The sequence below is a fragment of the Lissotriton helveticus genome, chromosome 1_1 (assembly GCF_964261635.1).
Source record: "Lissotriton helveticus chromosome 1_1, aLisHel1.1, whole genome shotgun sequence".
Taxonomy (NCBI): Eukaryota; Metazoa; Chordata; class Amphibia; order Caudata; family Salamandridae; genus Lissotriton; species Lissotriton helveticus.
The window spans coordinates 1,441,405,388-1,441,430,512 of record NC_136057.1 but is presented as its reverse complement, the minus strand read 5'-3'; the positions used below and the strand labels follow the sequence as shown (position 1 = coordinate 1,441,430,512).

Below are 25,125 nucleotides of genomic sequence, written 5' to 3'. Positions count from 1 at the left end.
GCCTGCATTAACGTGCGCCTCTATATTATGGATAAATTGTACCATTAATGAATGAAACGGCAAATCATCGTCACATGGTTATTCCAAGAAACCAATTAACACGTGCTTAATACTGTCATTGAAATGGAGTCATAAGTCGCAATATCGATCTCTAAAGCACTTATTGACGGCAGGAATGGCGAGAGCATGAATGAGTCTGAATAATATAGACCATAGTTGATTGCTTAAATTTCTACAACCGACAGCAATGTCAGATACGTAGAAAGGAAGTTTCTTGCACTTTATGCAATCTAGCTAGATCGTAAAGCAAAATTAGAAAATAATAAAACCTTTCATTCTACAGATCGCCTTTAAACCTGAGGTCAACCCTGAGTTTAATAGTGCCGAGGAATACAGAATTACAGGCCCGGCTCCAGCGATTCCAGATTTGTCAGAAAATAGGTGGGTAGTGGCTCACATTATTAGTTAGAAAAATGAATAAGTGACCGGATAACAGAGAACTGAGGAATATGTGTGTGTTCTCCTCAGATATCCAGCACCTGCATTAAGATCGGTGGCTCCTCCCAGACAGGGTACATTGTTTATGAAAACTAATACAGGTATTGATGCTACCTATTTATAATAAAGAGCACAGATAAAGGGCCCCCAGTAGTATTAACGCTTGCTTCTAATATTACCTGTTTAGAAATTGAATTAACAGCACCACGCAGAAATATTGGTGCGGGTAGTTGAGCAGTGTCTGAACGCTACATGAGGATGCGACACGGTGTAGTGACCCTGAGTGAACCCAGAGCCTTAAAACTTAAGGTAAGAGACGTAGCAACTTCATGTACTTTGTCTCTGCATGTAATAGAATTTAGGATGCGCTGAAACTGCATATTATGGAACCACATAGAACCACAACGTGAACTGAAAATATAGGGGTATAAATTAAATTGCAAAAATCTGAACTGTGTAAAGTAACTAGTTAATTGTTTGTTTGCATAATGAGGGATATATAAATGACTGTAGTAACGAATTAATAGTGGGACAGAACATTTAAGCTTAGGTATGCACTGTATAATTTTGAATTGTCATGTTTTTGTATGGTAATTGTGTGTCTCTTTATAGAGAAACAGTCCTGAAGAAGGTGCTTATTATTAACACCGAAACGCTGCGTCGACATTTGTTCTCTTGAACAATTTTTAAACATGAATGTGTAAACTTTTTTAAAAATATTTTCTTGATGAATATTATGATGTACTGATTTTTATTTATGTATGTAATTGTCATTGTGTACGAATATAACTGCATGAAGCAGAATAAACATATATATGTTTTATATTTTTTAACTACAATCTTGCGAAGACGTCTTTGTTCACTTGCACACCTTGTGTTCTGTCAAATTGTGTTTATAAATTGCCAACATTATTGATTTAGGTACTCTACTGTTATTTTACCTACATATGAGTAAGTTCACGGTATTTGTGGTTGTTAGGTTGACCCAAAGAATAGGGTTGTTCTCAACTCCGACCTTGGATGCATAGATTCTTCTGGACTAGATCAGCTGTCCACTAGATATATGCCATAGGGACACTCTAGATTTTTTTCAGTATCTTTTCCCCTGGTCCCATATTTGCTACCTAAGGGGACCTCCTGCTTTTTCTCTGAGGATTTGGGCAGCCCCCCTCCTGAACGAAAGAGAAAAGGTGGCAGAGGAACTGCAAGGAAATCACCGCAACTCCAAATTCTCAAACCCCCTGTTGTTTGTATTTGGGAGTGTAAAACTGATTTGTTGCATGACCATCTTATTGCTAAGCTGGGGTCTGTGACTAAGGTCTTGTTTGCACCCATACTCTCAAAATTGAATGAAATTGAGTTGAAACTTAATTCTTTTATCTCCATGTATAAATTATGCCCCTCTGCTAGTGATGTAAAAACAGGGAGGAGGGGGGACATTTGTCAGGTTCCCGGTGGGGTGATCCAAGTGCCACAGGCGAACATCTCCCAAGAGAACACTGCACTATCTCTAATCAGTAAAGCTACCAGTAACCATAACAACTGCAAAACTGGGGAGATTGTCACTGCTCTGTCCACGGACCATACAGAAGGTCAGGCAAAAACCATGGTGGGCTCATCACTCACACACCCCTCTTCAGCCTCAAGTATGGCCATAGCTAAAATTTTTAGTATTATCGACCGTCCTCCTGAATCAGCACCTCTGGTTGCCATTTTAACAGGGGTGCCCACACTTGCCACTGGTACCAAGGAAACAACTTTGGATTTTATCCATAAGACGGTTCATTGATGCAATACCAATGTGGAAAATGGCGTCCAGTTTACTGCTTATATTATTATGGCCAGGAGGGTGGGGTGGGTAGGCTTTGGGACTAGAAAAACTGTGGAGGGAGACTGCATTATCGTCAATTTTAAGAATCCCATGCAGGCAAGAGCAAAGGTAGGGTGTCAGGTCTGGGACGGTATTAAGTCCCGAATCAGAATAGCTTCCTTATTTTCTTTTTATCCCCCTAAACCAACCCAGAGAAATCTTGATTGGCAGTTTCCATTCAATCCGCTTAAGCCCCATCAACAAAGAAATGCGAACCCAGGGTTAACTCTGACTAATTGTTTTTCACCTTTGGCACACCCGGTGAGCCTCGATGAAAATGACTGACTATCTCCTGTGGTCACAGATACCCTGGGTAAACAGCCATTAACAAAAAACCCCGCTAACGCATGTGGTTCTGTGTCAATGTCTCACCCTCCTCCACTGTTGAATAATGTATCTACACCTACTTCTATCCTGGCCAATCCTGTAGATCCTACTGTGAAAATATTATCCTGGAACATTGCAGGCCTTAAGTCCAAGCAGGGTAATATTGCATGGGAACAGTTTCTTGGAATGCATCACATTATTGCGTTACAGGAAACATGGGAATCCGAAAACTGTTTTTACTTAGATGGTTTTACCACGTTTTGTAAATATGCTGTCCCCTCAAATATGGGAAGAGCCAGAGGGGGTTTGCTTTTAATGCTTTCATTACAGCTCTCTTACCAAGCAAAATTGATTGACTGTCGCTCACCAAATGTGTTAGCTGTAGCCTTGTCACGTAAGAATTTTCCTACTTTGTTAGTGGTCAACTTCTATAACTCGTACACTAGATGACATGAGACAGAACATCTCTTAGCTATGGAGTCTTTACTAGAAAAGTATAGGGAAGGAAGTCAAGCCTACCATGACATACTAATTCTTGGGGACTTCAACATCCAGCAATGCTGGCTCAATTGAATTTCCTTAACGGAGAAGGATGATGGGCAGGATGATTTGTTTAACCACTTTGAGCATACACCAGCAAGTACCTACTTAGAAAGTCTTTCAGATCACAATTTGCTATGTCAACAGCAATCAGACACTCAGCATCGGTCCCCACCTATGTAGGCAGCAGTAGTTTTAGCATTATTGACTATATCATGATTTCTGCATTACTGGCTCCAGCTGCCAACAACCTAGGCGTCACGTGGAATTGTTTCAGTGACCATAATCCCTTAACACTGGAAGCCTCCCTTTTGGCCGCATTTGAGGGAGGGCTACAAGTCAAATCACCAACGAAAACATCAGCACTAAACATCAAGCTAGGAGACTGAAGTGGGAAAGGATAACACCAGTGAGTTTTCTAAATAATCTATACTCTAGCTGTGCACTGGATTTCAAAGTATGTATGGACCCCGACTCACAAGATAATGATACTCTCCAACCTTTTGATAGTATTATTAAGCAGGTTGCAATTGATTTAACATCTAACTCTAAAACAAGTTCCCCAAAAAATAAAAGGTGGTTTGACAAAATGTGTTCAGCTACTCACAAGGAACTAAAACAGGCCCTGATGCAAAAGCCAAGGGACGGTATATCGATTAGGCACTCTAGGAAGGCCTATAAACTATTGATTCAGGCAAGGAAAAAACAGGTCAGGTAACAGGCCTGGGAAGCACTTATCGAAGCCAGTGTTTTGACCGATAGTACGAGATTTTGGTCTGTGGTAAATAGCCCTTAATTCTCAGACCTACAAAATTCCAGTAGCGACTGCACAATACCAGCTGAGCTCTGGGTTCAGCACTTCAGCAGTATCTATAGCGACACAAATTTGGAACTTGGTGTGGGACAATCAGTCTCCAACCCGTCTAGTAACCCCCTTATTTTGAATGGAGATGAGGTTCAAAAAGCTATTGTTTCAACCTCAGCAGGCAAGGCGCCCAGGCCAGATGGGGTACCCGCTGACCTTTATAAAGCTGATCTAAATGTCTGGGCCAAGATCCGAACTCACGTCTTTAACGCTGCGTGTTCTAAGGGCTTTCCCCTATCGTGGGCCAAGGCGGTTATCGTCCCTATATGTAAAAAGGAGCCCGGGACGAACCCGCCTGCTATAGACCAATCTCTCTTTTGGAGAAAAAAGAACAAACAGTGGAGCCTCTTTTCTGACAGCACCTTACCCGAATTGTGTACTCTATTGATAATTACCCACTATTTCTGGTGGGGAAGGAGTGCACATTGTATAGTACCCACCACCACAGTACTAGATCGCAAATGGGACCACAGTCAATTTTCAATTTCTCTTTTGGACTCTGCGGCTAAAATCTTGGGCAAAGTAATTTTGGATCGACTTATAGGATATTTGGATGATGCTAATATCATTTCTGAGCTAAAGTATGGTTTTAGGCAGGGGAAAGGGACCTTGGATTAGTGCCTAAACCTGTATCTAGTTATAGGAAAGTATGCCATCGCCAAGAGAGGAATCCTACACCTGGCCTTTATGAACCTAACCTCAGCTTTTGATTATGTCAACAGGTCTAAGCTGTGGTTAGTGTGACGTGAATTAGGGATAGGTGCAGAGTTGGTGTCCTTTCTGCACACTGCCCATGAAAACACCACAGCAGTAGTGAGGTATAACACAGATGGCGGCCTGACTAATTCCTGGGAAGTAAAAAGGGGGTCAGACAGGGGTGCATTTTGGCACCCCTGCTGTTCACACTTTACATTAATAGACTAGGTGAAGCCCTAATAGCTAGTTGTGAAGACATTCCCAGAGCCGGTTCCAAAATAATTCCTACACTATTGTAGGCAGACGATGCAGTTCTGCTGGGGAGAACTGCATTGAGTCCGCAGCGTCTTTTAAACTGTTTCATAAGTTTTATGGAGTCTTTAGATCTAACCACGAACTATAAGAAATTGCACAGTATGACCATTGGCTTAGGAAAGGCGGCTAAGGCCAAATTCTACTGTAACGGGGAAGAACTGACTAAGGTGCCCACGTTTCCTTAACTAGGGGTACTTTTTGATGAAAAAGGCTCCTGGGGACAATGTCGGTAATGATGTTGGCAGCGTTGCAGATCACCTGCACATTGATTGAATGCGTAGACTTCCGGTTTCTATAAATGTGTTCTGTTGCTGCAGGTGGGCATAGTGGGATGTGCGTGCCATCGATACAGCCTATGATGTGCGGGAAGTGTGCAAGTTAGTAGAAATTGGTTTTGGTCTTTGCTAGTTCAGCAGGTGTGTCAGGGAACTCAATGTAGTGTCCCATCCTCTGCATCATGGCGTCAAGGAATTTCCTGAAGAAACGTGACAGGCAGCTCTGGGACACCCCACCTGCCACAGCAATCACATTCTGGTAGCTCCCAGAAGCAAGAAGGTGTAGGCAGCACAGCACCTGCACATGGGGTGGGATGGCGTGTGCTCTTGGGGTTGGGTATTCCAGATATGAGTGGAGGTCCCTGATCAAGTCCAGGATGGTTCTGGGATGTAGCCTGTACCTTTGCAGGATCTCTGGTTCAGTCAGTTAAAATAGGGTGATCCTCTGCCTATACACCTGCTCCTCCCTTAGCCAGACCCTCTCTCCTGCTGCCTGTATCCGTAGCCGCCTTGTTATTATGTAGAAAGCCGTCATTGTGGTTGCACTGTTGCACTTTGGGGCCTTCTTTTATATCCTGCACCTGGTTTCCACCTGCTTTCATTCCGTGGTAAATACCGACTCTTAAATACCGATTTTCATGGTATTTGGTATTTTTTGGGTTTTCTACATCTCAATATGCCATTTTTACCATTTCTTATTTACCGACTCGCTAAATAAGAATTCGGTATATTCCGATTCGGAAAATACCCATTTTTTATTTACCGACTCGGTAAATAAGAATTCGGTATATTCCGATTCGTGAAATACCAAATCGGTATTTTACCGACTGGTTTTTACCGATTCGGACACTTTTTTTCCACATACATCTCGAAACTCTTATTCCGGTCGGTAAGGGCCGAAATTACCGAATTTTGGCCGTTACCGACCGGTATTTGGCTACCTACATCGGGCCCTTAGGGCCCGATTTAGGTAAATTAGATTTACCGATTCATAAATACTAAATTTTTCCGATTCGGTGTTCATGAATCGGTAAATCTAATGTAGGTAATTTTTCGGTAAATACCGAATCGGTAGGATTCGGTATTTACTGATTCTGTAATTACAGAATCGGTATTTGTCATTGATTCCTATGGGGCTTGAAGCCCATATGATTCATTGGCAAATACAGATTCGGTAATTACAGAATCGGTAAAATTACCGATTTGCCAAGGGGGACAGGGTGTCACTTTGACACCCTGTTGCCCCCCTGTTTGTGGCTTGTGTGCTATGTGACACACATACATGCCCTTAGGGCATGTATGTGTGCTACATGGCACAGGTGTACATGCACAGATGTGCATGTACACAGGTATTCGTGATTTACCATGCAATAGTTTTACATGGTAAATAACGAATCGGTAAGGGCCTGTGGCACTGTTTTCAGTGCCACCTACATATTGATTTACCGATTCGGTAAATTTACAGAATCGGTATTTTACCGATTCTGTAAATTTTAAGGCCCCTACATCTCCATTTGCAAATACCGGTCGGTAACGGCCGAACAAGATAGTTAATACACAATAATTATCTTGGCTCCCTGTTCTCTGCTTCTCAAGTGCGCCCCAAAGTGCTATATGTAAGCACCACAGACGTGTCCAGCAGGCTTTGACACACAAGCAGGAGTTGACACTGTAATATCCCAACGCGATCCTCACAGCCCCCACCCTGCATATTTGGTGAGGTTTAGAGGAGTCATCTCAGCCCATTCAGGTCATCCTATTGTTTGCTCCTGTGAAGCATTTCACATCTTTTTCACACCTATTCAAATTCCAATCCCTGTCCAGCAGAATTGGGAGTGCTAATGCAAATTTAGCCCCCAAGTAACTTCAAGCAGGGAAAAGGTAACTTTCCAAAAATTACTTTTCCTTAATATTTATTAAAAAGCTGATTTTCACATCGAATTCTGTTTTTAATAACCATTGAAAATAGCTAGTCCCCTTCTGGAGATACAGTATTTGAATTTTAATCTTTAATCCGGTTTTCTCCATAGGACAGCTGGAATTATGGCGCATGTGAGGGCAAAATTATGCGGTAGGGTTCAGTAAATTATGTGGCAAGAAAAAGAAAATTATTCTGCATAATGTGGCACATTTTGTGATAATATAATTTAATTATTTTGTCATTTTAACACTGTCTGGGGATTGGCATTAGAACTAGTTTAATACCCAAATATAGCAATAAGCAACAGAAAGGTGACCAGTGCAGCAACAAGCATCGTTGCACTTTTTTGTAACTTTTGAACCGTTTGAGATAGAAACAATTTTCTTTTGGTTAAAATAAGCAGATTATGCAGCAGATGAAGGATTATATGGCAGATGTGGCAAAGTATAATTATGCGAATATTGCCGCGGCCACATGATCACATAATTCCAGTAGCGTGGCTATATCTGCCACAATGAAAATAGCTCCTGGGTCCTAGTCACTCCAAGGACATGTTAACATTAAAGTTCTACATGTTCTACTTTTAAATACCAGGCACGCTGCCTTGTAAAATACAAGGTCTATGTAGGGGCGAATGTTATAGTCAAAGGAAAATCCCTGGACTGTTTATCTTTTCTTTGCGTGCATTCGCCTCAGTCAAACCTTACCATTTTCATACAATATCAGACCAACACAAAAATATGACGTTTACAATCTTTCTGATTTTATTAAAAAAAGCTTTTGTACTACAGGTTAAAAACAGACTAATGTCTGTACAATATAAAAACAATTGAACAATGCAGTGATATCAACTCAAATACATGTCAGTTTATACATGTGCAAATTACAGCGGTTAAACAAGTATACTCCTGTATATCAAAGAGAAAAAGAACATAACATTTTAAAAAAACGATACTTGTCAGAATTATACCCAATATATGCTTCTAAATTTCAACCTCTGCCCCACCTTGGGTTGGACTATTTCCTATTCTTATTTGAAACTGACCCAGAATCCTCTCATAGATGTCACACATAAATATGCATTAGATGACAACGATCACAGTAACCATAATCCAGGTGTATCTGCTTTCTGATAGGGATCTAGCTGGGTTCTATATTTAAGTGCGTCGACGCGTTTCGGTGTTCACAACCGGTATGTCTACACCTTCATCAGGACTGCTGATGTGTGGGGTTCATCATTTTCTATACCTTTGACTGCATGCAAAACAGAAATGTACAGTTAGACGACCTTTAATAATCATTTGATTCTTGTTAGCATCATTCCTTGGTATTGGGCATATGTCCCATTCCACTAATTATCTGTCTCTTTCTTACTGTTACACCCAAATTATATTATTCAATGACTTCTGTATTCCCACTTCACACTCGCATTTTTGACACCTAGTTCTCTATTTTAGTTCAGTTATGGTGACATTGTATTTGAATTGGACCTACACTTGCCAACGGTCCCTCCGTTATATTAGAGTGTTGGATTCTCAATCATTTCTCCCATCATTAACATCATTCTCATTCCTTCATTCATGTCTTTCATTCTTAATTCACCATGCAGGGTAAAAAGATTTTTACCTTGCTGTCAGGAGGCGCTATCCTTGATTTTTATTCTTAGACCCCTGTCGTGATGTGACGGGTGGATCTGCCTGTAGGATCAAGATATGATATTTTACAGGGTGAATTTCTAGATCTTTTATTTGATACGATCTACTCAGCTACGGTTTTTACCTTGGTCTGACTCTGCAAGTTTTCACTTATTCCCCTCTCATCCCACAGATGAGCTATTTGTTATATAGTTCTTTTTTTGCAGTATGGGTTATTTCTGCTTTTGGTGTTCTAATGGTTGGGAGACAGGGATAAAAAGCCCGTTATTTAATTTGTCTGCTCAGTCATTTTCCCTTTTGTCTACACATCTAATTTCGGCATGCATTTACCTTTATGCGTGTTGCATCAGTATTTTCTGATTCGCTTCCTTTTCTGCGTTCTTTTAAACTTGGTAAAATTATTTCTGTAAGTAATGGATAACATCTATTTTACTACCATTCCTGATGTTTCTTATATGCATTACTTTACTGTAGGGTGATTCGTACCTTAAAAGTGTAAGAATTCATCCCGGCGAGGTGTAATTTTTTTCTTGTTGTGTAGCCAAGAACTGGATATGTTCTGCGAGGAAAATAACAAGGAGGTTCCTTCATTATTTGAATTTTCTTTTGTAGTATTCTCTGCCTCATTTGTACCCCTTTGTTACAAGGATGGTAGAAAGGTGTTTTACCTTTGCCGTGTATATTTATAGGAAATTTTAAACAAATTTTAGACAAATAGTGTGCCCCCACCACCTCTCATCTCTAAGGTAAGGGTGTTCAGATTGGTTACTTTCATACATCAGCTTGTTTCTACAAGTCTTCGAGGATGCCAGGGGATAATACTTGGCATCATTATAGATATATTGTACAAGGGACACCCGCTGCCTGCCACACTGGGGGTGGACCAGAGTTGTATTCTAAAGGTCTTTCTATTAACCTTTGACATCATTATTGATATTTTACACAGGGGACACCCGCTGCCTGCCACACTGGGGGTCGACCAAGATTATATTATTGGGGTCTTAAATCCGCCCTGGCATTAGAGCCCTACAGTAGGTCCCCCTTACCTGGATGTTGGATAAAAGCTGGCGTTCACCTCGTCTGCCTCGTCTTTCCCGCTGTTCAAGACACGCCAAGTGGGCTCGTCTATTTATACCGCATATGTGATTGTCGGAGTGCTCACCGGTGTGTGCGTTGTTTGGAGTCCTATAGTCCTATAGTAATAATACCGCCGATGTACACTCCAAGATGGCGGAGCAAAATACAGAATAGGCAAGAGAGATATGCGCATGCGCCTAAACAACGCACACACCGGTGAGCACTCCGACAATCACATATGCGGTATAAATAGACGAGCCCACTTGGCGTGTCTTGAACAGCGGGAAAGACGAGGCAGACGAGGTGAACGCCAGCTTTTATCCAACATCCAGGTAAGGGGGACCTACTGTAGGGCTCTAATGCCAGGGCGGATTAAAGACCCCAATAATATAATCTTGGTCGACCCCCAGTGTGGCAGGCAGCGGGTGTCCCCTGTGTAAAATATCAATAATGATGTCAAAGGTTAATAGAAAGACCTTTAGAATACAACTCTGGTCCACCCCCAGTGTGGCAGGCAGCGGGTGTCCCTTGTACAATATATCTATAATGATGCCAAGTATTATCCCCTGGCATCCTCGAAGACTTGTAGAAACAAGCTGATGTATGAAAGTAACCAATCTGAACACCCTTACCTTAGAGATGAGAGGTGGTGGGGGCACACTATTTGTCTAAAATTTGTTTAAAATTTCCTATAAATATACACGGCAAAGGTAAAACACCTTTCTACCATCCTTGTAACAAAGGGGTACAAATGAGGCAGAGAATACTACAAAAGAAAATTCAAATAATGAAGGAACCTCCTTGTTATTTTCCTCGCAGAACATATCCAGTTCTTGGCTACACAACAAGAAAAAAATTACACCTCGCCGGGATGAATTCTTACACTTTTAAGGTACGAATCACCCTACAGTAAAGTAATGCATATAAGAAACATCAGGAATGGTAGTAAAATAGATGTTATCCATTACTTACAGAAATAATTTTACCAAGTTTAAAAGAACGCAGAAAAGGAAGCGAATCAGAAAATACTGATGCAACACGCATAAAGGTAAATGCATGCCGAAATTAGATGTGTAGACAAAAGGGAAAATGACTGAGCAGACAAATTAAATAACGGGCTTTTTATCCCTGTCTCCCAACCATTAGAACACCAAAAGCAGAAATAACCCATACTGCAAAAAAAGAACTATATAACAAATAGCTCATCTGTGGGATGAGAGGGGAATAAGTGAAAACTTGCAGAGTCAGACCAAGGTAAAAACCGTAGCTGAGTAGATCGTATCAAATAAAAGATCTAGAAATTCACCCTGTAAAATATCATATCTTGATCCTACAGGCAGATCCACCCGTCACATCACGACAGGGGTCTAAGAATAAAAATCAAGGATAGCGCCTCCTGACAGCAAGGTAAAAATCTTTTTACCCTGCATGGTGAATTAAGAATGAAAGACATGAATGAAGGAATGAGAATGATGTTAATGATGGGAGAAATGATTGAGAATCCAACACTCTAATATAACGGAGGGACCGTTGGCAAGTGTAGGTCCAATTCAAATACAATGTCACCATAACTGAACTAAAATAGAGAACTAGGTGTCAAAAATGCGAGTGTGAAGTGGGAATACAGAAGTCATTGAATAATATAATTTGGGTGTAACAGTAAGAAAGAGACAGATAATTAGTGGAATGGGACATATGCCCAATACCAAGGAATGATGCTAACAAGAATCAAATGATTATTAAAGGTCGTCTAACTGTACATTTCTGTTTTGCATGCAGTCAAAGGTATAGAAAATGATGAACCCCACACATCAGCAGTCCTGATGAAGGTGTAGACATACCGGTTGTGAACACCGAAACGCGTCGACGCACTTAAATATAGAACCCAGCTAGATCCCTATCAGAAAGCAGATACACCTGGATTATGGTTACTGTGATCGTTGTCATCTAATGCATATTTATGTGTGACATCTATGAGAGGATTCTGGGTCAGTTTCAAATAAGAATAGGAAATAGTCCAACCCAAGGTGGGGCAGAGGTTGAAATTTAGAAGCATATATTGGGTATAATTCTGACAAGTATCGTTTTTTTAAAATGTTATGTTCTTTTTCTCTTTGATATACAGGAGTATACTTGTTTAACCGCTGTAATTTGCACATGTATAAACTGACATGTATTTGAGTTGATATCACTGCATTGTTCAATTGTTTTTATATTGTACAGACATTAGTCTGTTTTTAACCTGTAGTACAAAAGCTTTTTTTAATAAAATCAGAAAGATTGTAAACGTCATATTTTTGTGTTGGTCTGATATTGTATGAAAATGGTAAGGTTTGACTGAGGCGAATGCACGCAAAGAAAAGATAAACAGTCCAGGGATTTTCCTTTGACTATAATTGTCGTTAGTACCCTGTTCCCTGGAACTCAGTGGGGTCACCTCTTCCTTGTGAAGGGGCGAATGTTTCAACAGGAGGTATTAACATGTCAAAGGATTTATTTTGATGGGCTGGTTTGCAGTTTTTACAATGCTACAGTCAGGCGACAGTGGTATGCCTGAAGCCATGTTTTACATTGTCACTGTAGTGAATGACACAATACGTGCTGCAGTCTAGTGACATTTAACTTACCAGCCAGGAGAACATTTTGTACCATATACTAGGGACCTTTAGATACATTAAATATACCAATTAGGAATATGCCAAACTGATCATGTTTAAACAGGCACAGGAAATGTACCATTAGTTAGCAGGGTTAAAGTGCACAGAGTGCACTTAGTAAGAAAGGGGTAGATTGAAGTGAGATAGATAGGAGTGGAGCTGAATAGAGTGGTGTGTGGGGTAGATTTGAGTTGGGAGATTGGGTTAGGGTGGGTTACATTGGAGTGGTTAAGTTTGGGTAAACTGGAATGGGGTAGATTGGAGTAGGGTAGTTTGGGGTGGAGTGGGGCATGGTAGATTGGATTGGGATGGAGTGAGTTAGATTGGACTGGAGTGGGGTAGTTTTGGGTGGCATGTGGTAGATTCCACTGAAGTGAGGTAGAGTGGAATGGAGTGTGGTGAATGTCCAGTATTTGTAAAGCGCGAACAATTACCTGAGGTTGTCAAGGCGCTGAGGGCCATCGGGAAGATTAACAAGCTATTGCCCAGAGACACATGGTGCTAGGCTGATCTGCCGCCGGGGTTCGAACCGTGAGCCCCCGGGTTCTGGAGTAAGCTGCCAAACCTCTTTCCCGGGAAATTGGGTAGAGTGAACTGGGGTAGATTGTGTGGATTGGAGTGGGGTGGACTGAAGTTAGATAGATTGAATTGGAGTTGAGATTGGAGTAGAGTGAGATAAATTGGGGAAAAGTGAGAGGAATGGCGTAAATTAGGGTGGCGGAGGTAGATTGGGTGGATTAGAGTAGGGTAGATTGAAATGAAATGGGGTAGATTGGAGTGTGGTACATTGAAGAGGGATGATTGGAGTGGGGTAGAGTGGAGTGGGTTGGTTTGGAGTGGGGTAGGGTAGACTGCAGTGGAGTGGGGTACATTGGGGTAAAGTGGGGTAGATTGGAGTGGAGTAGATAGGGGTAGAATGGAGTAGAGTAGGTTTTAGGTTTAAATGTATTTATTGAATTTTCCAAAATTGGGAGACCATACAGAGACATAATTAAAAACACCATGTAAAAAGATATACCATCCACAGCTAAGCTCGTGCAGGATTAGGCATATCGTAATCATAAAATACGAAAGAAAGAAAGCATGTACATAGCCTTGAGTGAATTGCATCATGTAATGCTCTGCCCCTTCAGGAAACCCAGAACATTAACTCCCCCACCCACCCCCACCCCGTCCGGTAGCCCCTGTAGCCCATTGATCAAGTCCAATATCTGCATCTGCGGCAACACTAGCTAATCAGTTGGAGAAGTTGGTGGATCCTTCCAGAGGTCTGATAGGCGTAACACTCTTAGGTATTTGGGCTGGGTGATCTTATTGGATTCTGACAAGAGCAGCTTTAGGAATGGACTCCAAATTTTCTGAACGGAGTCGGTGGAATTATTCAGAGTAGCTGAGATGCGTTCCATCCCCAAGATGTAACAAAGCCCATTTAGCCAACCTGTATGTGTAGGAGAAGTGGAAGATCCCCAAAATGACAAAATGTTTTGCAGCACTGCCCCCATTGCCGGCCTTTTTTGATGTCCTCTCGTGCTCTTGAGTGGATATGTGATAGAATTAGGAAGGCCTAAAACAACATAGACAGGAAGCCTCGGGATCTGTGTTACGAACAGCTTGTCTATCTGGTCTAGGATCGCGGTCCAATAATTAGTCAACATTGGGCACTCCCACAGTATATGTAATATTGTCGCAGCCGCGCCAACAAGTGGGGCTCTGGTGCGGGTTGCCTCTATTTAAGCGCGCTGGTGTGAGGTACCAATATGTGGCTATTTTCAGGGCTGTTTCTATACTGGCTACATTCCGGGCTGTATATTTTGTCCTATAATAGATCCCTTCCTTGTTCTTCTGTGTGAGGTCCCCCCCCCCCCCATTCTCTCCCACATCTCCTCTGGCTCGATGTGGCTTGTGATTGTGGGTTGTGTCTAATTATATTGTACATTTCGGAGATCAGTCCCTTATCGGTGAGTTTAGTAATCAGCCATTTCTCGTATTTAGTCAGATGTCGGCCCCCCTGCTCTCTCACTTCCTTTTGAAGTACCCAGTGCCGCAGCTGCCAATATTGCAATCGCTCGGATTCAGGGATCCCATATTCAAGCTTCATCTGAGAGGATGGTATGACTCCTGAGAGGTCAAATAGGTGCCCCACAGAGCGACAGGAGGTGTCCCGCCAAGCTGTGTAGGATTTGTCAGACATGCCAGGTGTAAATTCGCTGTTCCCTAACAGGGGAGGTCAAGGGAGACGGAAAAGTTGTACGTTTCTTTGTTGTCGCCACCCCATCCCAGACCGACATCACAGATTTGGTGATTGGGGACTCCATCACACTGCGTGGGTGTTGGGCTTTCTTCAAAAAGGGAACCTTCCAAAAGGGGATTCCCGCTAGGGCTCGGTGTTGAAAAAGCCATTGTTTTTCAGATTCCGGCCTTTTCCATTCCACTAAATACTGCAATTGGGCCGCTTTAGAATAACTAAGGAGGTCCGGTATCCCCAATCCCCCTTGCTCAGGCCGTCCATATCCTAAAGCTTTGCTCATTCGCGGTCGTGCCCCCTCCCAGATGAATTGTTTAATGTCTCGCTGAAGTGAGGCTATCGCTCCCGGCGAAGCACCGCTGGGAGGGTTTCAAACAGATAGAGTACTTTGGGCAGAAGTGACATTTTGACCGCCGCTATTCTTCCTAGCAGAGAAAGATGGAGTTTGCTCCAGGCGCCCAAGTCTTTCTTCGCCTGTCGTGCTAATGTGTTATAGCTCAGCTGAGTTGTTTGGTGCACCATTGCCGCCAAGTCTAGTCCCAAGTAGGGAATGGAGTCCACGATGTGGATTCCGGATAGCCATTCTTCCCTCGGGTTGAGAGTAAGGGACGCTGGATTTAAATTTAAGATGAGCAATTTGCCCACATTGACTCGGAAGCCTGACACTTTGCAGAAGGTATCCAATTCCGTTAAAAAGGCGGGAAGTGAGTCCCTCGGCTCCGTCAATGCCGCTATCACATCATCCGCGTAGAGGCTGATCGGATGTGTTTCTCTCCCGAATGGGATCCCTTGGATGATATCTAGGGGTAGGGTTTTTAGTATAACCAGGAAGATTGGCGCTCTGACTCGTATGCCTTGTGTGAATTATGCTCTGAATATGTACGATGCTGCCAGGTCGGGGGAATTACCCAATAACCCCTGTTGGTGTGTGAGTCAAAAGCCCACAACAATCTTGTGAGCACAGTCCCGGGCACACGTGGTGGGGATATGATGATGGTATGGCAGTCTCGTTTGGATCAAAGTTGCTGTGGCTCACACCATGTTCAAAGTTATTTAATGAAGCGACAACAGAATGGACTCAAACAACCAGCCGACACGTGTGGCTGCAGTTAACGCCAGGGGCGGCAACAGAGAACTAAGGCTCAGGAGCCTGGAAGCGACGTGGATCATGCGTCTACGGACAGTACAACACGGACTCAACACCGACCATGAACTACATTACTTCCTGTGTGAATGATTGCCCAATAATGAACTGCACGTTGGCAACTTACAGTTCATTTTGTGAATGCACACATAACTCATATGTTTCCCATGCACGACGTGGTATTTAGGATGTGTGAGCTTTTTACAACGGTGGGGACCACGGCCCCCCAGTGGTCACTCTTCAGAGCATTATCCAGCACATGACCAGCGAGACCTCCCTGCGTATGCTTAGTGTGTCCCCACGCACTAGTGCTTCACTAAGCACGAGATGTACCTCCCCACATCTTCCAAGCTGTTGTTATGTTATGTTATGTTATTTATTTTTTATATAGCGCACGGATGCCACAGCAAAGAGGCGTCCCGGCGCTTTGGAGACTGAATAACACAACGCATCAGAGAAGGCAAAAGAAATGGGCCTAAATTGTGGAAAAAAGAAAAGTTTTAAGTGCCTTCCTGAAAGGGAGCAAGTCAGGAATGGAGCGAAGAGAGGCTGGCAGAGAATTCCAAAGTGCTGCTGCCAACACTGAGAAGGAGCGTCCGCCCATTCTGGATTTTTTGAAACGTGGCACAATGGCAAGATTGGATCCGGCGGAGCGAAGAGCTCTGGCTGGGACATAGTGCTGAATAGTCTGTGCAAGAATAGGAGGAGAAGCTGATTTGAGAATTTTGAAAGTTAAGCAAAGAGCTTTAAACTTAATTCTCTGCCCCATCGGCAACCAATGAAGATCTTGGATAGTCCGACGAGCCGAAACAAACTTCGGGAGGCCGACAAGCATCCTAGCTGCCGCGTTCTGGACTCTCTGAAGACGAGATAGCTCTGCCTGGTTTAGGCCCAGAAACAAGGAGCTGGCATAGTCCAGCCTGGTAAGAACCAGAGCTTGGACAATAATCTGTCTGGTCTCCCCATCAAAGAACTTAAAAATTGGTCGAAGACACTGCAGGGTACCAAAGCAAGTGCCAGCCACACGTTTTGTGTGGGAGGTAAAAGAGAGCTTATTGTCGACCCACACCCCGAGATTTCTAACCTCAGTCATGGGGGAAGGAACGGGGCCAAGATCAGAAGGCCACCACTGATCTCCCCATAATCCACTTTCCCTACCAAAGATAATGACCTCAGTCTTAGAGGCATTCAGTTGGAGCCGATTGTTCGCCATCCAGCCTGCCACAGCTTTTAAAGCTGACTGGAAAGTGGGGGCATCCATGTTGGAATCGCCATTAAGTGCCACCGCCAGCTGCGTGTCATCGGCGTATGACACCAAGGAGAGACCGAAATTATGGGCTACCTCCGCTAGTGCCTGAACATATAAGTTAAACAAGGTAGGGCTAAGGGCCGACCCTTGGGGAACACCCTGAAGTATGGAACGAGAAGCAGAAATAAAAGGAGGTGTGGAAACCTTGAAGGCTCGATCCTTAAGAAAGGAACGAAACCACTCGAGTGCCACCTCTCCAACTCCTGCCTCCATCAGGCGATGTAGAAGAATCTGGTGAGACACCGTATCGAAGGCGGCACTGAGATCCAAAAGGATCAGTGCCGCCGTCTGACCCAGGTCCAACAGATTCCTGATGTGCTCCACCACAGCCAAAAGGGCAGTTTCGGTGCTATGACCTGCACGAAACCCATTTTGGGATTTATCCAATATATTCACTTCCTGCAGGTGAGATGATAAAATAGCGTTAGCATGTGCTTCTGCTAATTTGGCTGGCCAGGGAAGAAGAGAAATGGGGCGATAGTGTTCAGGCTTGGTAGGATCAAGGGCGGGTTTTTTAAGAATTGGAATAACCGTCGCCAGTTTCCACGCCTTAGGAACACTGCCCGTACTGAAGGACAAATTAATAAGGTCGTGCAAAACAGGATAACAGCATTCAGCAGATTCCCTGAATTGAATGGGTCTCATGGGGTCGTCCGGGGAGCCAGATTTAACTTTTGTCGTCAAGGCTAGAAACTCATCTAAAGTCGGATTTGGAATGATCAATAATGGTTTATGAACCAATGATGTAGAACTTTCCTCCACAATGTGGAGTTGAGAGAATGACCTATAGATAGCCTCCACCTTTTCGACAAAAAACGAGGCTAAATCCTCACAGTGTGTCATGGAAGGTTGAAGAGCAGCAGTATCAATCCTTTTGCTAGTGAGGTCCTTACACACCCTGAAGATGACCTTAGTAGGGTTTGTGCTGTTCTTTATCTCTTGGGAGTAAAAAGCAGCCCTAGCCGCGCATATGGCCCGGTGATACACTCTAGTGCAAGCCCTATAGGCTGCCTTGAGGTCAGTATCATACGTTTTGCGCCACGCGCGCTCAGCTTTTTTTACAAGAGACTTTAAGTTTCTTTAGGGATTCATCGTACCAGGGGCTGGAAGGACTAGATCTTGTCTTACTCCACTTAGCCGGAATAAGCAAATCTAATGAGTGATTTAACCACTCACAGAAGCTGTCGTAGCCACGAGAAACTTCAATAGGAGGTAGAGGATGAAATTTCATCAGTAACTGATGGAAATGCTCTAAATTTAGGTTTCTCCAAGGGCGTCTGAAACTGGCTGGGGAGTTGTTTTTAGGAGGAGAAAAGGTAATTATGATACTAAACTCAATCAGATGGTGGTCAGTCCATGCCATAGGTCTGGGATGGAACACTGAGATATTCGTAGCAAGATTCGTCAAAACAGGATCTAGTAAATGGCCGCCAGTATGAGTTGGTGATTGGACCATTTGAATCAGTTGGAACGCTTCAAGATCAGCTAACAAGCTATGGACCGAGTTAGAGAGTGGGATATCCATATGCATGTTAAGATCGCCAATAATAGTAAAGTTGGCAGTTTTTAAAGCTAAGGAGAAAATCACCTCCGGAAGGTTTTGACGAAAAGCAGCGTCAGGACCAGGAGGCCTATAAATTAATAATCCCGAAAAGGTAAAATGGGGATTCACTGAGATGTTAAAAAGAGCACTTTCGAAACCAGCTATGGTGATAGGTTTCCAAATGCAGGGGTAACAAGTTTTTACCGCAACTGCAATACCTCCACCTCTAGCCTTGCGAGGAAGAGAGTGCAAAGTGTAGCCCACAGGGAGGGCTAGGTTAATGACCGCCATAGACTGATCATGTAGCCAAGTTTCCGTAAAGAAAAAGATATCCGGATTATCATCAATAATCAGAGAATGTACTTCTTGGGAGTGACATGACAATGATCTGACATTCAAATGCATAACTTTAAGAGTCGATTGATTAACTGTGCCTACAATATCAGCTGATAGATTGTCCGATGAGGGCCTCGACTGGAGACACTTGATAAGCAGGGGCATAGGAAGTTTAAAAGAGCATGTGGGGCACTGAAAAGGTCCACTGAGAGGATCCATAAAACCATGGCAGCAGTCACATACCTGGTGTTGCAATAATCGCAGGTTCTCAGAGGATATCATCCTGAGAAAGCCAGAGTCCCCTGCCCTAGCCCTGCCTTAGCGCTGACGGGCGCAGACGGGCAGGACTCTGGCGAGACTCAGGCGTAGCGAAGGCGCGACCGCTGCGCTGGACCGCTGCACTCCAGGCGAGCATTAAGTAGGTGAATGGCGTTAACAAGCGCTAGCGCGCTAACCCCCAGCAAGGAAGGAACCAGCCTTCCCAAGATGGCGTCGTCACGTCGTAGTCACGTGACTCAAGAACCCAGGAGCCCGGACCCGCTAAGTAGCGGTGCTGTAATTTGTATTATTGTGCGGTAAGGGCCAGGGGGGGTCGCGGCAATAGCGGAAGTAAAAACAGGGCAAAATAGAACACAGGATTAACGAAAATACAAGAAAGGTTTTTTAAAAATGCGACGCGCGAACCACAGCGCAGCGCAGTTCAATAATTCGCTCTGAGCGCACAAGAACGCGGTGGTCACCTTCTCCAGGCTGACCCCGAGTTAAAGCTCACCTTAAGTAGGTGAATGGCGGTAACAAGCGCTAGCGCGCTAACCCCCAGCAAGGAAGGAACCAGCCTTCCCAAGATGGCGTCGTCACGTCGTAGTCACGTGACTCAAGAACCCAGGAGCCCGGACCCGCTAAGTAGCGGTGCTGTAATTTGTATTATTGTGCGGTAAGGGCCAGGGGGGGTCGCGGCAATAGCGGAAGTAAAAACAGGGCAAAATAGAACACAGGATTAACGAAAATACAAGAAAGGTTTTTTAAAAATGCGAAGCGCGAACCACAGCGCAGCGCAGTTCAATAATTCGCTCTGAGCGCACAAGAACGCGGTGGTCACCTTCTCCCAACCAGGACATTCTTCCTATCTGACCTGTCGTATTGCTCCTAGCCTCTGCCCAATTACCGTGCTTTTACAATCTTTGGTTATATCATGTATGATGTCCTTATCGAGTCACTTTCTCCTTTCTTTCAATTTTTCCATCCCTCCTCCCCACCTCCAATCCTGGACCATCTCTTTGGATTCTCAACCCACTTCAACTACCTTGACTACACATTTCTACCCCCTCCAGCAGTTACTACTTTTGATTCCAGTATACAATTTCTTGTGCGCACTCCGCACTGATTACTATACGTGCACTCGCTCATGTGGTTCTGCGAAAGCCCTCAGGATCCTCTGACCAGTCTCGTACCACTTATGTACGGTCCAGTCTTCCTTTCTTCCACACATGCACACTGGCCCTTCACGTCATACCACCCTCGGTGGACATGACGTTCACGATCTACAATCACTGGTACGTGCCTCCACGCATCTCGGCTGCAAGGACATGCCAGTGCGATGTCTAATCGACACTAGCCACACTGGAATATCTAGGACTCACCAGTTTCCGCCATTTTCCGCATCCGGAAGAAGCAACGGAACCAGTGTCTCTTGACCTCCCCCGCGCTAATAGCAGGTAAACTGCACTCAGTCACGGCCGCTGACTATCTCTGTCACCTAGTTCCCCAGTCCCCCCAGTGTCTTGCAGTCCCCTTTCATGATTCCTTGTTGTCTCGCTTCCTACGGGACATCAGATTGGCTTACCCTCCCTCTCGCTCCCTCGCTAGCCTGGAGAACCCTCTACAAGGCATACTCAGGCTAAGAATCCCCCCCACGCTCTGATTGTTTTTCCCAACCTCTGCCTTCCTTTACTTTGCTCTAACACGCTCCATCCTTGCAGCATTGGAACTTTCTGCCGCAGCACAGCCTCCAAGCATTTCCACTCCGTCTGTAGACACTGGAAGGTTCTCATACCCGGCAACTTCTTCACAGTTCTGCCACGTGCAGCACCATAGACGGTTCACCGCTCACCTGAGCCCCTCCTTGTAGCCCAGACCAGATCGGAATTATCACCAGCTCTGTGGTGAGCGTCTGATTTCTTTTCTCCCATACCTCCTAACCACACTAATTGGTTCCCGTTATTGGGCCCTTTTACCATGTCGCCTTCGCACTCCGCTTACCCTCGCTCTCTCCTTTTTCCTTGCTTCCCTTAGGGACCGCATCCACTTATTCTTCAAACGACACACCATTTACCTAATCACGTTCTTTGTTAGGACCTTATTTTTCTTAGGGGTCGACTCACTCTTAGAACCTCCAGGCACCTATTTTGTCCTCTGTAATCTAACTATTACTCATTACTATGTGTCTCTCCAGTCCTCCAACCCCAGCCTTCATCACCAATTGACTGCAGAGTAGCAGCTGACCACAGTTCCCTGTCACTCGCCGTTGTTTCATCTTCTCAGTACGATTCTTGTCATGCTTCAGTGTGGTTCTCTTGTTATCCAACACAGGTCCTCTTTCCAAAACGAGCACAGGATACCCACTGCACTACACATTATCACGTATGCCCACATGTTTGTTTACTATGTCACGCCACTTGGTTACCATGTTTTTCCCGCGCTTTTGTCATGCTGTTCATACCATGGGAGCGGCACACACACTAAAGTCACAATTTATTAATGAGCTTTCTTATAACACAAGTTACGCGCACACCAAGGTGATCCCCTTCCCATGTCCCATTAGGGGTTATTCAACCATTCAACCTCAATTTTCCACATGTTTTCCAACTTCCCTCACCCTATGTTTTGAATCCTCCCCAGCCCTGAAGAGTCACGGGACAGTTTCCTTGTGACGTAACATGTGTCGGTTGGTTGTTTGATTCCATTCTGTTGTTGCTTCATTAAATAACTGTGAACATTACACTGGTGTAGACCACAACAACTTTGATCCAAACGAGACTGCCATACCATCATCATATCCCCAACATGTGTGCCCGGGACTGTGCTTACGAGATCCCTTGGATGTTAGGGTTATCCCTGACCCTCTGCGCCAATGGCTCAATGTATAGAGCAAATAGCAAGGGTGACAACGAGCCTCCCTGACGGGTTCTCCGCTGTATGTCAAATAGTCTTGATGAGATGCCGTTCACTCTAATTAATGCTTTAGGTCTGTTATAGCAGCAGCCCACCCATTCCCGGAATTTCTCCACTATTCCAAATTTAGTCATCGTATGGCCAAGGAAGCTCCAGTCCACCCGTTCAAATGCTTTTTCAGCATCTACTGTCAGCAAGAGCGCGTCCATTTGCGCTTGGTGGGCCTTGTCAATGACGTGGACTATCCTCTTAGTATTACCCCCACATTGGTGAGATTGAATAAACCGTGCCTGGTCTGGCTCTATCAAATTTAGCATGCAGGGGCCTAATCTCGAGGTGAGTATTCCCGTAAATATTTTAAAATCTACCTTAAGTGGAGAAATGGGGCGGTATGAGCTACAGTGCTGCCTATCTTTGCCTTGCTTGGGCAGGACCACTACTGCCGCCCCTAGCATTGTCTCAGGGATCGGGTGTTTGCTCCCGAAGGACAGCCTCTTCAGTATCAGGGCTAAGATATGACAACATTCTTTATAAAAGAGGGCAAGGAACCCGTCTGGGCCGGGAGACTTGAGCACCTTGAGGCGCGAGATTACCATAACTACTTCCTCGACCCGGATGGGGGCATCTAGCACTGCTGCCTGGTCTGAGGTGAGTGCAGACATGGTGCTAGATTGAAGGTAGGCTGAAGTGTTATGGTCCGATGTAGCGTCTGCTGCATATAATTTTTCATAGAACTCCCAGAAAGTGTGAGCTATTTCTTGATCCCCGGTTATCTTCCCCTGTCCGTTCTCCCGTAGCGAGGTCACCTGGGTCCTTTGTCTTTGGGCCCTGAGCTTGTTAGCCAAGAGACGGCCTGTGCCGTCACCCCCCACGTAATAAGAGTGTTTCAATCTGGCCGCTGCATACTCCGCCCTGTCTAAGTCTATCCTAGCCAACTGTGCCCTAACTGCCTTCAGCTGCCTCCAGACCCTTGGCGCCCTGTCCGTATGTACCCTCTCAAGCTCCTGGCCTTGAGCGGACAGGGATGCTCTCAACTCTTTACACTCTTTATCATCAGCTGCAACTAGTGCTATTAACTCCCCCTTACTACTGTTTTCATTGCTTCCCAGAGGGTCGTAGTGTCTATGTCTGGAGTGTCATTGAGGGCGAAGTATTCCTGGATGCATTTAGTGAGTTGTTGCTCCACTGTTTTCTTGTGGAGCATATTTTCTTTAAGTCTCCAGCTGCCAACCTGGCGAGGGCTCGGTGTCAGTAGTATAGTCGCGGTCAATGCGTCGTGGTCTGAGAGAGCGGCCGGTTCGATGCTTACTGCCTTGACTACCTTGTTGATCTCTCCTGTACCTAAGTAATATTCTACACGCATGTAGGATCTATATGCGTGGGAGAAAAAGGTGTATTGTGTGGAGGTTGGGTGGGCCTCCCTCCAAATATCTACTAGACCCATCTCTTGTAGCCATTTCTTCCCCTCCTTTGACATCTCACCCCTGTGGGAGTAAGAGGTTTGTGATCTGTCCTTACTTGAGTCCATTACTGTATTCAGGTCCCCCCCCAATAATGTCATGCGATTCTGAGGAGCCATTGCGTCAGCTAGAGCTGCCTTAAGAAAGCTCTCCTGCCCTGAGTTGGGGGCATATACGGAGCCAATCACAATAAGTTGGGATCTGAATTGTATAGTGTATGCCAAGAGTCTCCCTTTTATCTCCGTTACTTTCTCTTTCACCACCCCCTACAGCGATTGGATAAAAGTATAGCCACTCCTTCTTTCTTTTCTCCCAAGGAGGAGAAGTATTGCTGGGGTAATGCTCTCGAGCGCATGCGGTGGCAATCCTTGGCGAGGTAGTGTGTCTACTGTAAGAGACATATGTCAGCCTCTTCATTCTCAAAATAGGACAATATTGCATGTCGTTTAATAGGGTTATTAAGCCCTTTAACATTGAGTGTGAGTATTTTTACTTCCTTAGTGACCATAACAGATGGCGACAATTTGATCTAGTGCAGCCTTTGGTGTGTGCCCCCCTCCCTTGTGTAACAACTCTCGCCCTCTTTCGAGTGGTGCAATGGGTGCCAGTGAATAGATTCTGGATACAGTGCGCCATGCGCACTCAGGACTTCCTGCAAAGAAAACAATACGAATACCGGACACCCTATCCCCCACTCCCTAACCCCAACAAGCAAGCAATAGATACTCTCCCCAACAATCCCAGAGGTGTCCCAACTCCGTCCACCCGTGACCCCCCTTCCCTCCCTAACCCTAACCATGAACCCCGTTGAGTCCCACATTGTCCGGGCTCACCAACCTATTTCGCGAGTCCGTGGTAGTTTCAAAGTTTAAGGGAAACATGTGGCCATGTGTCCCCATCTCCCTGCTCCTGGCAGGTGTATCCGCCTCCAACCCGGCCCCTTGCATGGCACCTGATTGACCATCAGTCGTTCCTCCGCCCTGCACTTGTCACTTATCTGTCCTTCATTGGATCTATTAGTCTTCACGTGGGGTGGTCTCTCATGATAGCATCTCCAGCACTGACTGCCGTTCTTGTACCATAGCCGTAGGATCTGGTCTCCGTGCTTGATCCGTTCTTCATCGTCCGGTGACTGTTTGCCATCTCTCTCTGGTGGCCTTGCCCTGACTGGATTACCCTCCTCAGGCTGCTGTGGACCTTCAATGCCCAGTACCTTGCATG

At 44.7% G+C, this 25,125-nt stretch overlaps 1 protein-coding gene across 2 annotated transcripts in view; it reads left to right on the top strand.

The window, feature by feature from the left end:
• Positions 1-25,125, top strand: part of PODNL1 (podocan like 1) — a 302,248-nt gene that overhangs the window by 31,822 nt on the left and 245,301 nt on the right. For both annotated transcript variants that reach the window (XM_078685604.1, XM_078685610.1), the window contains exons 2-4: positions 344-441; positions 529-599; positions 686-807. In XM_078685604.1, the coding sequence (XP_078541730.1) occupies positions 751-807 (57 nt within the window). In that variant the 5' untranslated portion in view covers positions 344-441; positions 529-599; positions 686-750. The remainder of the gene's footprint in view (positions 1-343; positions 442-528; positions 600-685; positions 808-25,125) is intronic.